Below are 14888 nucleotides of genomic sequence, written 5' to 3'. Positions count from 1 at the left end.
GCGGCCATAGTCAAATGTTTTCCTGGGGCCAGAGCGGGCGACATTGAATCCTATTTGAAGCTGCTGACTAAGGATAAGCGTAAATACAGTAAGGTTGTTATTCACGTCAGCGCTAATGACTCCCGACTTCGCCAGTCGGAGGTCACTAAAATTAATGTTGAGTCAGTGGCTAAAACAATGTCGGACTCCGTAGTTTTCTCTGGACCCCTGCCCAATGTGACCAGTGATGACATGTTTAGCCTTATGTCGTCATTCAACCACTAGTTGTCTAGGTGGTGCCCAGAAAATAACGTGGGCTTCATAGATAACTGGAAAACATTTTGGGGAAAACCTGGTCTGATTAGTAGAGATAGCATCCATCCCACTTTGGGTGGTGCGGCTCTCTTATCTAGAAATCTGGACGAGTTTATTTTACAACCTGAATTATGACAACCCAGAGTCGAGTCCAGGACGCAGGGTCGCAGTCTTGCATGCCTCTCTGCTGTCTCTTTGCAGCTGCTACCCACCCAACACTCCCAATACCCCACCCACTGTTTTAATCACACTCTTGATCTTGTTCTGACATATGGCATCGAAACTGAACACTTAATAGTTTTCCCCCAAAACCCTCTTCTGTCTGATCATTTTCTAATAATGGCAGACGTGAAGGTCGCACGCGCATCTGGAGCTCCTGTGTTTGCCAAGGTTCGATTAAAACCTGAGGTGTATACAACAATTGACGGTAAAGTTATAGTAGAGGATGAATTTTTGCATTTCCTCTCTGTTAAACAAAGGACCTTAAGTCAGGATGAGATTGTCCTGTTGGCAGTCAACACCTTTGACACTGTGAATTGAGACTTCGAAGAAAACGCTTTTCGAAGTCTGTCACTACCCGGCGTTTGAATGAGTGTGGGGAGGACACCCCCAGATTTGTGTCTAGATGAACTGCCACCTGTGACTTTTACTAATATGGATGTGTGTGGCTTGCTCCATAAAATGGAGTATCTTCAGGCTGAAATCACAGCTATGAAGCAAGTGGCTCACCTGCAAGCTGAAGCTAGCAACGGTCTGTTGCAGCAGATACGATCAAGTGGATCAGTGCGTTGGAATTGCGTGCTGTCCATGTCTGTGTGTTGTCGGTCCCAATGGAGGCCAACCACATTATCCCTTTGGCAGGTGAGCAGTCGGAGGTGGTGGGTGGCCCCAAAGAGTCTGAGGGTCAGGTGCCGCCTGCGGGGGATAGGGCTACTCCACTGGAACGCTCTGGAGAAGCAATGCCGCCCGGTTCCCCTATGTGGAGCTTGGTGGCTAAAAGGAGTCAAAGCCAGTTAAAGAAGCCAGCTGGTGTTAGGCCTGCGCCACGTGTAGGTATATCCTTAGCCAGTCAGAGGAAAGCGGGCAAATCTGTTGTGAGTACCAGAGCAGCTGGAACTATCAAGACGGTTAAGACTAAGCTGGTCAGTGTCTTCACAACAAAATTCTCACCAGATTTGGAAGCTGAAGTTTTACGTATTTATTTGAAAAAAAAACTTGGGCGTGACGTCGTGTGTCATAAAATTGTTACAGGAAACACTAGGTTTGCTTCTTTTAAAGTGTCTGCTGAATGTAACGAAGTTGATGACATGTATAATCCAGAGCTATGGCCCGAGGGTACATTTGTGAGGCATTATTTTGAACCACGTAAATTTGCTGGTGGTGCTCATGCTGCTCACTCTACCTGAGCAATGCCCTCTCCTGGAGTAGATGCAAGCTCTAGCTAATTGTTATGGATCTTAAAGTAATCTCATATAACTGTCGTGGCCTACGTTTAGGTCATAATGTGGAGGATAAAGTTCGCCGCACTGTTATTGAAGAGCTGCTGGAACAATGTGACATTCTATGTTTACAAGAGACTTTTCTTGCCAAGCAGGATTTATGTGGTCTTAACTCCTTGGACGATAATTTCCTCGGCGCTGGAGAGTCTACTACTGACTTTGGGCTCGGTATTAAGCGTGGACGAATTCCTGATGGCGTGGCTATCTTGTGGTCTAAGAGGTTGGACCCAGTGGCTAGTGTGGTTAGGCTTGATGAGGACTGGTGTATTGCAATACGCCTGACTCTGGATAACAAGGAGTTTGTGTTTTTAAATATCTATGCTCCTTATGAATGTAACCAAAATAAAGAGGAGTACTTGAACAAGCTTGCTTTTATTAGTTCTTTTATACATAGCGACAGGTGAACGCAAATATATCGGATAAGAATTCTGTTTTTGCAAAGCTTATGTTGCACTTTTTTGCCGATTAATAATTTGATTTTGTCTAGTAGTGAGTTCCTGCCTAGTCAGAGCTATACATATATCAGTGAGACCTGGCATACAACATCACGGCTCGACCACTGCATTTCTACAGCTGATGCTACATGCTGCTTTGGCAAATATAGATGTACTATACAACATGTCCTTTTCTGATCATATTCCCATAAAGATGACCGTGAGACTTGATTTTATACCTATTTTAACTCGGTCTAATTATAAACATGGAGGTTTGGACTGGTCCTCTCTTTCTCCTGAGGATCTTGCCAGCTTTCGTAATCTCACTGATAAGCGATTACACGTTACCTAGAGAGGCGGTTATGTGTAATGACCCTAATTGTACAGATGCTAAATCACAATTCTTCTATGTATCTTAATATTATCCGGGAGCTGTTGGAAGCGAGTATGCCTTATCACAAAGGTAAAGCGAAGCGCAAATTTATGCCTGGTTGGAGCACCTATGTGGCTAAATTTAAGGCTAGAGCCTGGGATGCTACAACTTCCTGGGCTCTTGCCGGTAAACCAAGATATCGGCCTATATTTGAGTTTAAAAAGTGTGCAACTGCAAAATATAACTATGCATTTTGAAAAATGAACATAAGATGAGGTCAGACTTTGTGGTGAAAAAACTCTTAAGGAACAATATGAAATCGTTTTGGAAGGACATCAAATACATTAATAATAGTAGATCCTCCTTACCCCATACTATTGATGTAATTTCTGATCCTGATAAGATAGCTGAGTTTTGGCAGCGTCATTATTGCGAGTTATTTAATTGTATTCTGAGTGAAGCTTTTTCAGTGAGTGCGGTTGACTTTATTGAATCTTTTAAAATCAATGAAGTTTCCCAAGCAATATGTAATTTGTCTGAAAATAAGGCTACTGGGCTGGACCACATCTCTGCTGAACATCTGAAGTATGCTAGTCTCAGGTTGTCCCCTTTTCTAGCCATTTGCTTCACTGCCTCTGTTATGCACGGGTTTCTGCCTGACTCTTTGATGTCGGTACTTTTAGTTCCTATGGTGAAGGATAAAGCAGGGAAGGTGGGCAGCTCAGATAATTATAGACCTATTTCACCCACTAATATTCTTTTAAAAGTTGTTGAAGAACTTCTTTTGAGTAGGTTTCACAATCTTATTAGCTCCACTGCAAACCAATTTGGGTTTAAAACTAACCATGGCACTGATATGTGTATATTTGCGCTAAAGGAATTAGTCAGTAAATATAAAATTAAAAACTCGACTGGATTCATGTGCTTTTTAGATGCCTCCAAAGCTTTTGACCGAGTGAATCATAGGAAATTATTCCAGAAACTGTATGATGCCCGAGTGCCTAAATATATTGTGAGATGTTTGTCATATTGGTATGCCCACCAGACTATGTTTGATAGATGGGATAATTATATATCTGCACCCTTTCAGACCTGTAATGGGGTAAGACAAGGTAGTCTGCTTTCCCCAATCTTGTTTAATGATCTGTCTAAAGAATTAAATATGTGCAGAACAGGATGTATGGTCGGTGACAAAGTTGTGAATCATTTAATGTATGCAGACGACCTTGTGATTTTTAGTCCCAGCTCAGCAGGTCTTCAGCAGCTCTTGAACGTGTGCTCAATGTTTGGGGAATGTCATGATGTCAAGTATAATGCTGTCAAAAGTGTTATTATGATATGCCGTACAAACGAGGACAGGTCCCTTGTATTTCCTTCTTTTATGTTATCTGGTAATATTTTAACTGCCAACCCCGGGCCTGGCTCCAGGGTGGGGCCCTGGCTGTGCCATGCCAGGCGACGTCACAGCCCTTGATTTTAATCTATTCATAAAGGGCTTTTGAACTGCTCTTAGTCTGACCCGTCACCCAGGACCTGTTTGCCTTGGGAGACCCTACCAGGGACATATAGCCCCTGACAACATAGCTCCTAGGATCACTCAGGTACTCAAACCCCTCCACCACAATAAGGTGGCCATTCAAGGCGGGGTATAGGCCATCTCACAAATTTTCACTTTGTGAGATGGCTTAAAATGAAGCAAAGCAATTCTGCCATCTAATAAAACATTACCCAGACCTTTCCATTTTGTCCAACATATTCCTATGTACTTGTACTGTCTATACTTGTGTAAATGGCAAATAAATCTCTTGAACCTCATAAAAAAAAATATGAATATTTAAACCTATGTAGCAATATTTGTTTCTTGCTATATATTCATGTCATGTCAAATTAGTACATTTCCTGCTGTTTTAAGAAATTTGATGTTTAAATTTATTGTCACTTGAATGGTTCTGAAAATCATCATTTTATTGGTGACTAATGTTGCATACAGTGGTATGCGTTTTACTTCTGCTCTCTGGAAACACTGGTATGCCTGCCTTTTAAAGAGATAGTACTTTATGGTTGTTCTCTTGTTCTTGTTTTTATTTTATTTTATATTGTTTCTTTTAACTGCTCGTTTATTGTCTATTTGTTCTAATTTGGACCTTGAGTTTATAATAAAGTGTCATTCATACATGATTGCTAATAACTTTTGAATTTACATTAATGGATTATATTTTGTGGGAAACGCAATTCCACTACAGTAGATGTTTATCTGACAATGCTGTTACCAAGTTTAAGAAAATAATTCCATCATTATTTACTTCAGTGCCATGTGCCAACACAGTGGAGGGAGGCCAACTTAACTTTATTCCGACACAAGTCAATAATCTTGTTGATAGTACTGCAGCCTCCCTGCGTAATACGCTTGATACCATTGCCCCTTTGAAAAGGAAGGCAGTGAAACAGAGGAGGCTAGCCCCATGGTACAGCTCGCAGCTCTGCTCCCTAAAGCAGGCATCACGAAAACTGGAAAGGAGGTGGCGCTCCACTAAGTCAGAAGAGTTTTTCATAGCCTGGAAAGATAGTTTAATAACATATAAAGTAATTGACTGAAATTTCCTGTTTCTCACTGTGCAGACACTGTGACTGGCAGCAACACTCATTTCTATGTGTACATATGGTACATAAAGTCACATTACATTACACGAATGTTCCACACATACTGAAGTTAGTCACGGCGTTCCACAGGGCTCTGTGTTAGGTCCAATTCTCTTCACTTTATACATGCTCCCTTTAGGCAATATTATCAGGAAGCACAACATAAATTTCCATTGCTATGCAGATGATACTCAGTTATATTTATCTATGAACAATCAGATCATCTGGTCAAACTTCAAGCATGTCTTAAAGACATAAAGGCCTGGATGACCTGCAACTTCTTACTTCTAAACTCTGACAAAAGTGAAGTTATTGTGCTTGGGCCTGAAAACCTTAGAAATCTGCTGTCTAATCATATAGTTACTTTAGATGACATAGCTCTTGCCTCCAGTACTACTGTGAGGAACCTTGGAGTCATCTTTCATCAGAATATGTCCTTTCAATCACACATAAACCAAGTCTCTAGATCTGCCTTCTTTCACCTGCGCAATATTGCAAAAATCAGGAGCATCCTGTTTCAAAGTGATGGTGAAAAACTGGTCCATGCATTTGTTACTTCCAGGCTGGACTACTGTAACTCTTTACTATCAGGATGTCCCAATAGTTCCCTAAAAAGCCTCCAGTTAATCCAAAATGCTGCAGTCAGAGTACTGACAGGAACTAGTAAGAGAGATCATATCTCTCCCATGTTAGCTTCTCTCCACTGGCTCCCTGTAAAATTCAGAATAGAATTTAAAATCCTTCTCCTAACATACAAAGCCCTTAATGACAAGGCTCCATCGTATCTTAAAGACCTCGTAGAGCCTTATCATCCTAACAGAGCACTTCGCTCTCAGAGTGCAGGTTTACTTGTGGTTCCTAGAGTCCACAGAAGCAGAATGGGAGGCAGAGCCTTTAGCTATCAAGCTCCTCTCCTATGGAACCAACTCCCAGTCTCAGTTCGGGAGGTGGACACCCTCTCTACCTTTAAGATTAGACTTAAGACTTTCCTTTTTGATAAAGCTTATAGTTAGGGCTGGATCAGGTGGCCCTGAGCCTTCTGCTGCTATAGGCCTAGGCTGCGGGGGGCCCCCCATGATGCTTTGAGTTTCTCTCCTCCACTCTCCTCTCCTCTCCTTTCCTCTCTCTCCCTATGCTTCTATATGCCACCATTACACATTACTAACTTTGTGGCTCCTCTCTCCCATAGTGTGTCCTCTCTCTCTCCCTGTACCTTTCAGCAGGTTGCCCTGGCCCTGGAGCTCTGTTTCTGATTAGCAGTCACTGGCCACATCAACCTGACCAGTGTTTGTTTGTTGTGTCTTGTTGCTTTTCATATTTTCTCTCTCCTCTATCCACTCACCCCAACCAGTCAAGGCAGAAGGCCGCCTACCAAGAGCCGGGGTCTGTCGGAGGTTTCTTCCGTTAAAGGGAGTTTTCCCTCCCCACTGTCACCAAGTGCTTGCTCAAGGGGGATTTGTTGGGTTTTCCCTGTGTAATAATAGTGATAACAGTAAGGTCTAGACCTTACTTTGTAAAGTGTCCTGAGATGACTTTTGTTGTGATTTGGCTCTATACAAATAAAATTTGATTTGATTTGAAGTCATTTGGCTCTAAGGTCAAATGCAGATGAATAATTCTGTTCTTGCTTTTCACCAGCAGATGTCAGTGTTGTCTCAGATTTGACTGCTCACTTTGCTTACTTTCAAATTTAATGTTTTGCTAAATGCTCCCCTATGGTGCTGTACTGTCTTTAGTGACACCAGTGGCTCCTACAGGCTGTTGTGTGTGTCAGAAGAGCCAGGTGTCCAGAACACCATGCTCCCAGTGTGACCGTCCAGTGTGTTCCTCCTGCACCCGACAGTGCTCCACCTGCTCCAGCCTTTGCTGCTCTTTCTGCACCATCATAGAGTAAGTTGCCCTTTGATTATCTTTTCACTCAGTTTCCCAAAGGACTTCAGCATACTAATGCGGATATACATTGTCAAACTTATGTAAGTTAGAAATCTGTATCTACCTGAGCGTGTACATAAGGGGGGTACAGAAACCAATCTTACATGGTTATATTTTGCATGTAAGATTTTGCACCCGTAGCCCAAGTGGTAAAGCAGGTCAGCCATCATTTGTAAGGTTGGTGGCTCAGCCCCGTGTGTGTGTGTGTGTGTGTGTGTGTGTGTGTGTGTGTGTGTGTGTGTGTGTGTGTGTGTGTGTGTGACTTGTGAGTCAAATGTTGTCATTTTGCAGAGTTAATGTTCTGTAGGATGGTTTCTGTATAGATAATAAATATTTTCTTCATTCCACAGTTACAATGGACGATATGATGAAGTATTATGCTGCAGTTGTTCGATGTAAAGGGAGACCAAAGGAGGGATTGGGAGTTGAGGCTTTAACAATTCCTCATACAGGATATTACTAAGACAGTTTTTTAAATTTTATGTGATCCAGATGTTTCTTGTATATATGTATTTCATCCCAAAAGTAACTGAAATAAACTTTTGTATAGTTAAACAGTGTTGGAGATGAGTGAATTCTATGTAATTAAACTAGTAGGTTAACTACATTTTGCAGTAACTTGCTGGTAGTTCGACTACATTCATAGTTGTGCAGTGATTGAAGTAGTTAAATTACATTGTCTTTTTTTTTTTTTTTTGTTGTTAACTACTGCAACTGCAAATAATTTTGTGCCATAAAAGAAAGGAATTTTTTTAACCTTTTCTTCACTAACCTAAACTGCCTTTGGATAGGAACATTAAGAGACTGGGTCCATTTAGACCAGTGTTCAAGCTGTCTCCACGAAGCAAGTTCAAGACAGTTTTAGTTAAGTTTGTACAAGTCAAATGTTGGAAAACATACAATAATATATAATTTGCTTTCAAGAAACATATAATATTGTTTCTGAAAAGCTCAGATGTGATTGGTTTGTTTAGGACAGGACTTTTATCTCAGCTAAATAAACTCAACTGAATGGCATTTTTGCTGGTATGTGAGTTTTCTGTTTTTAAGTTATAATTTTGTATTACATGTACATAGTCCGATTTTTTTTTTTTTTTTTTTTTTTTTTTGCCAAGTAGTTTGAACGTTTTCTAAGTAACTGTAGTTTGCCAAACTACACTCCTCTCTAGAGTAGCTTTGTTGCAGTTTGTCTTCCAGTGTAATTGATAGTTTGCATAACTACATTTTCAAAGTAGTTTCTCCAACACTGCAGTTAAATGTTGTGATCAGCTGTTTCTTGAGTGTGTCTTATTGATAGTTCATATGTTTTGACAAATTGAATTGAATTTTGAATGGGAACCGTCCAAAGAACAGGATGTCGACAAAAATTGGAAGCTAAAAGGTAACCCAGCCATTTTCACGTGATGTAGATACATCAGCAGATGGCAGCACACTTCAGCTGCAAGATGAGATCTTGTCAGACCGGTTGACACGTTACAGGGTAATACACAAACATGGTTTTCCTCATTGGATGAAAAGATTTATCTCACTGTGCTACTGAGGAACATTTCCAGACTTGTGACGTATGAAAAGTTTTGATTCAGCTGTGATAATGAAATTCCAGTCCAGCCTGTCTGTGCTGACCTTGAGAATCTGCTATCAAATGTATTTATTAAAGTAAGAAAACCCCGAGGTTGAACAGAACCAGGTCTTGTGCAGGAGACAATTTGGCTACAATTTCCCCTGTTGGATTTGACCTTGAGATGCAGCCTTTGGTTTCTCTTGGCTATGGCTCATCACTGATGATAACTGGTTTCAGGGTCAGGTGTTATACCCTGTGAGTAATTGTTGGTATCAGAAGTCCTCAGCACTGCTTTAAAGAAATCAGTCACATGACGTGGTGCTACAGATATTAGTGTGGATGAGTGCACTTAACTGGAGCTTATTACAAATGTGCCGAGGAGCTGTTGAGTCACATCCCCTGCACAGCAGGCCAGTTATGGCTCCAGTCTTTGGGGAGCTGTGCAGTCGGTGTCCGAGGGCACCGCTTGATTTCTGGCTGAGTGAGCAGACAGCTGCTGGCAAGCAAGGCGTCATGTTGTCTGCATGTGTCTTGATAAGGCTTCAAGGAACTCAGAGGTGGGCATAAAACATTTTGTAGGAAGGACATCTGCTTTTGAAGTTGCATACCTCCATCCATCCATCCATCCATCCATCCATTTTCTAAACCGCTTAGTCCCAAACGGGGTCACGGGGGGCTGGAGCCAATCCCAGCCAGCTGCGGGCGAGAGGCGGGGTACACCCTGGACAGGTCGCCAGTACATCGCAGGGCTAAGTTGCATACCTGTTTTTTACTTTTCATTGATTCAGGAACTCCAGCACAGATGTTCATATATTTAAATCTAGTGGTTTTGAGCCAATTAACAAAAATGATGCGAGTGGTAGGGCTGAATTAGCAGATCGACATAATTAATCAGCTATTTTGATAGATTTGTTATCATAAAAAGGTGAATATTTAGCTATTTCTTACTTCTCAAATGATCCTCTATTTTATATGATTGTAAAAATAATGATATAATGACTCGAATGTCATTCAAGTTTGGACTTGTTGAACAAAAACTGATTTAGACAGACTGATTAATCATAGAAAGGCTGCTAAATTGATAATCATGAATAGTAGTTGATACCCCAGTGAGTTATTAGATCAAGAACTTCCTAAAATGTAAAGGTTCCCCGAAATTCTAATAAAATTGTTTTTATTAACCTGGCCCTTGAGTTTTGACTGCCCTCTTTAAAATATGTCATATGATCAAGCAACCCTCATTCCCAACTAGGTGTATTATGCACTGCTCAAAAAAATAAAGGGAACACATCAGATCTAGGATGTCTTATGTTGTGTTCCTTTTATTTTTTTGAGCAGTATACTTAATGTCATAAAGTGAAAATATTAGCAGATGTTTGTGTGCGGCGCCTAAAGATAACTTACGGATCAGGTAGAGCTAAGACACGAAGATTTGTACACAAGCACATCACTAGGTTTTTTGTTTTTGCCGAGTGAAACCTTACAGTTGTGGGTTGAGATTAGAAAGAAATCTGATCTTAGTCACATCTGTTACTTCCACCGGTGTCAGAGTATCTGAGTCCTTTTTTGGGAGCTGGGAGCTGAGTTTGTCATAATAACTAATTATGAGCTAAAGTGACTCAGAAATATCTGAAGAACTGTTTCGCCCATCAGAAAATCCCTTTATTATCTGGTTATTTCAGCTGGTTTCCTGTGATCTATCTTTGCATCTGACCTCACTTTAGTACTCTTAATTCTGGGGGGAAAACTGAGTGATATAATGCAAGAACACACTCTCATGAATCATAATCTCTCCACCATCAGTTTAAACTTGGCTTTAAGCTTACTAATATTGGTTATATGTCTCTGCTGTCGTCCTTTTCCACTGAACTTCAGATGCACAACAGTACACAAGAAAGTTAAGTGCAACATGCCTATTTTTATCCAAATGTTTACTATATTCACTGTTGACTTATTAGAGAGAAGGATGCTTAAGCACCTCTTCCCCTATGTTCTCTGTTAATGATGTGATGATGATGATGTGTTTATGTACATTCAAAACGAAAGTGCATCTGCCCAGGTTTTCAGCAAATCCCAAAGGGGGAAAAAAAAGTCGCTTGCCCCAAAGAGGGGTCCTCATCTCTTCCCTGGTACATCTGTGGCTGGGCGCCTGTGAGGAGAAGGGGGCTACACAATCACCCACAGCGTCCCAGACAGGACCAACTGCAGTCAGCCAGCGGGAACATGTGGCTTTGTCTTTCACCCATTCTTTTGGGGACCAGCTGTGGTCTGAGCGAGGCGAGTGTCAAGCCCAGTGATGCTGCTGCTATAAATATGCGTAAATGAGTGTGAGTAAGTGACAGCTGTACAGTGGACCAAGGACACACTGTCTTGGCTCTGTCAGGGCGAGCCACTCCAAAAAAGGCAAACCCAGTGTGAGAGCATTAAATGACATTTTGTTTATGCACTTGTAGCAATTTATATGTGGAATATACAGTTCAGATTTGGGTTGTAGGTTGTGGTTACCAACTTAAATATTGCTTAAAATGTGGAGGTGCTTGTAGCCTTACGACTTGGCAATTGTGGTCACTGGCTGAAATGGCTTTTTTTTTTTTTTTTTTTTTTTTTTTTTTACATTAGACTCATATTATTCATTAAATTATTACTGTTTATTCTTGGGAACAATGTGATTTTCTGAAAGTCAAAAGAATGGATGCTCCAAAATTAAGTGGATGATAACCATATGCATGTGTGTTAATATGGAGAGAGAAAAAAGACCTCCAATGTGTGTGTGCATGTGCATTGTCTGTATGTAAGTGCATGTGACTGTGTTTGTGTGCCCTTTTCAAGTGTGACCACCTGTCTTTTGTTAAGAAATAAATAAATAAACACAGGGCACACCAGCTGTCCCTGGCAGTCCGTCCCTTCAGAGGTCAAGGGCTCCCACCGCTGGCCTTGTTGAGGCGGTTGGACACTTACAACTTTTCTCCAAACTTCTTTGAAGTACGTCTAGACACACATACACACACACTCACTCACAGCCAAATGGCCAGCCTGGCTTTGAGCCTTTGAGAGGAATGCTTTATTACACCATTGAGTTACATTGCACATATCCCAGCTTGTCACCCTGTAGCTAAGCCCCATCACATGGCCCCTACTTTCTATGTGAAGGTTTTGGTCCATAAGAAACACACACACACCAGGACACCTGAGATATGGATCCTACCAGGCAGATGTGAGATGTCGGTGCCAGCATGCGCTCCAAGGCCTGCTGCTGTGGATGTTTACAGTGTGAAGTGGCCACAGCGTCGCACAGGGCCCTTATTTACTGTGAGCTAGCCAGGGCTGTTTTGAGTGTTTATGAATGATCTTGGGAGGACATTGTTTTCTTTTTGTTGGAAGTGCCTGGCTAGCGTCGCTGTGTCGTCTGTGCATAAAGTACGTGCTGGGGAGCTGGGTCAGACAATAGGCTGGGTGAGCTACTACCCATGCACACAATAGAGTAGTGGGATGAGGCAGAGGTTTGGGGCTGTGGGAATGGAGGTAGAATAGATGGGGGCAGGGACAGTTGGTTGTGGTCCTTTTCTGTACAAGTTCCCAAAATGGGTATAAATGAGCACATCTCCATTGGAATCATGTTGCAGAGCAGCTGGATTTCTTTCATGGTGTTGTAGGGAATTCTCGCCATTGAAAATGTCTAGTGAATTGGCGTTATGTGTTTATATACACATACAAATAATGTGATGTATTCTGTCAGAAGGTTGGTCCAGTGGTTTATGTGTAGTGATTTCTTTGATTTCCTCTTTTGAAAGATTGTTTTCTTGGCAATAGCTAGAGAAATGAGGAGTGGGTTTTTGTATTAGATTGGTAGGTGGTCAACGTCTGTGATATTACCAAGTAAGCTATCCAGTGCTATCCAGAGGGAATGAACTGGTTGGCAGGTCCAAGTAGTGTGAAAATAATTGTCGGTGCAACTTAGAGTGCATTGTGAGCAGATGTCTGTGTCAGTGAAACCCATTTTGAACATTTTACTTTGTGTAATATGGGTCCTGTAAATGGTCTTGTATAAGTTGAAAGTTTACATTGCTGGTCACAGAAAAGAAGTCCAGAAGTCGGAGTTGAGGGAGAGAGTTAAATCATTTTCCCATTTCAGTTTTGGTATTGCTATTGTTGAGTCAGTATTTGATGAGTTTATATAGCTTGGATATTATTTTCTTGGAGGATGTCATTTTCATCATCTCTTCAATTAATTTGGAAGGCTGTAGTGGGTTATTGGTTACACTAATCTTTGACTTACTTATGGATTTTAGCTGATTGTACTGGAGGAACTGTTCTCTCTGAACTCTGTACTTCTGGATCAGTGTATTAAATGATATGAACTGGTTATTTTCAAATAGGTGATGTAAGTGAGTGATTCCTTTGTGTTGCCATGTTGGGAAATAGATAGGGTTATTATGTAGTTGGAAATCAAGGTTGTGCTAAATTGGAGTGTATCTACATGGTGCAAGTGATGATTTAGTGATTTTGTTTACTTTCCACCAGGCTGTCAGAGTTGAGAGGATTGTGATGTTATTACAGTATTTTCTTAATAGAGTTTGGTAGAAAAGGAAGGTCTGCAACTGAGTTATTTTGGAGTAATTTTGCTCTAATTATCCATTATCCATGCACTGTTGTAACTGTCCTTCTGAATCCATTTGACTAAATACTGTAGCTGATTTGCCAAAGTAGTAATATTGGAAATTTGGTGCTTCTAGGCCAACTAGTGATTTCTTCTTTTGGAGTGTAGATAGAGAAATTTTGGGTTTCTAGTATTTCCAATGAAATTGTGAAGTTATAGAATCAAGTGATTATCTGTGGGTGTTGTGGGAAGCATTGTAAACAGATAGTTGATTTGGAGTTTTCATTTTGACAGTAGCTATTCGACCGATGAGTGAGAGAGGAAGATTGGACTAGCGTTTGAAATTATCTTCTATCTTTTTTAGCAGGGGGGTGTAGTTGAGATTAAAAAGTTCTGACAGCCTGGGGGAGATATTAATACCAAGATATTTAATGTTGCCAGTGCAGAATTGAGGGGAGGAGTCTTGAGCTGCAGAATCCCAGGCATCCTCAGAGAGTGGTAGTTTGGTGGATTTATTCCAGTTTATTGTGTAGTTTGAGATCTTAGAAAATGTGTTAATAATATGTAAAGTTTCCTGTAAAGAATTATACGGATAGTGTAAATATAATGATAAATCATCTGCATAAAGACAAATTTTATGTTCTGAGTAAGTATCTTGTATTCCTTTAGTTATATTGTTCTGTTGTATAGCTGTTGCTAGAAGTTCGATGGTTGATACATAGAAAAATAAGCCTTGTTTAGTTTGTTGTAGCCGATCAAGTTGAGTTTAAGCCATAATTACACAACAAAGGTTTACCTCCTTTGGAGGGTAATGACAACAGAATATGAACAATGGGAGCCCATCGTGAAAAAGCTCCGTCCTTGAGCTCAGTTTATGGTTTTAGAGGGATAGTGCAAGTAAGACCAGCAATATTATTATGTTCTGTTGTCTCTGTACACACCGCAGTGCTTGCCCCCACACACTGTCTTCCTGATTGTTGCTGCTGTGTGTCAGATGAGGGCTCTTGTACAATATGCTTAGTAAAGCTTAAGTAAAGTGGATAACAGTCTAATTTTACTTCTCTTATTAAATTAAAAACTCTTATGCTGATGATTATACTGTATGTCTGATAATGATATATGATTTAAAACAGACTACTGAGGTGAGAAACTAGTGTGGAGGTACAAAAAAAGGTTGTAAATGAACAAAATCCACACAGACAGACATTTGTTCCATTTAATTCTATGCATAATCTTAATAAAGACCTAAATCAAGATTGTCACATTTCCACAGCGTGCGCGCACACACACACACACACACACACACACACACACACACGCACACTCCAAAAGCATCAAAGAAAATGCACAGACAGATATAGATCAAAGTAAATGGCCTCAATATCTAAGCAATGTCAATTCTGCATAAAGATTGTCCTCTAATCTCTACACCACTAACACTGAACTGATTGAGTTCTATAAAATATACCTTTCTTATTAAAAAATTATATTAAATTCTAATGGCACTTCTACAAATTCTATTAAAAAGATTTCTGTATGACATTTAGCAGCTTTTTTT

At 40.6% G+C, this 14888-nt stretch overlaps 1 protein-coding gene across 2 annotated transcripts in view; it reads left to right on the top strand.

The window, feature by feature from the left end:
• siva1 (SIVA1, apoptosis-inducing factor) overlaps positions 1-14888 on the top strand; it is a 29254-nt gene that overhangs the window by 4315 nt on the left and 10051 nt on the right. The window contains exons 3-4 of one of the 2 annotated variants that reach the window (XM_020614505.1): positions 6977-7130; positions 7523-7643. The exons of the other annotated variant lie outside the window; for it this stretch is intronic. Of the exons in view, the coding sequence (XP_020470161.1) occupies positions 6977-7130; positions 7523-7571 (203 nt within the window). The 3' untranslated portion in view covers positions 7572-7643. Of the gene's footprint in view, positions 1-6976; positions 7131-7522; positions 7644-14888 lie in introns of those variants that run through there. 2 annotated transcript variants of the gene reach the window in all.

Source organism: Monopterus albus, unplaced genomic scaffold (genome assembly GCF_001952655.1).
Source record: "Monopterus albus unplaced genomic scaffold, M_albus_1.0 scaffold147.1, whole genome shotgun sequence".
NCBI lineage: Eukaryota > Metazoa > Chordata > Actinopteri > Synbranchiformes > Synbranchidae > Monopterus > Monopterus albus.
This window is presented reverse-complemented; position numbering and strand designations above follow the sequence as displayed.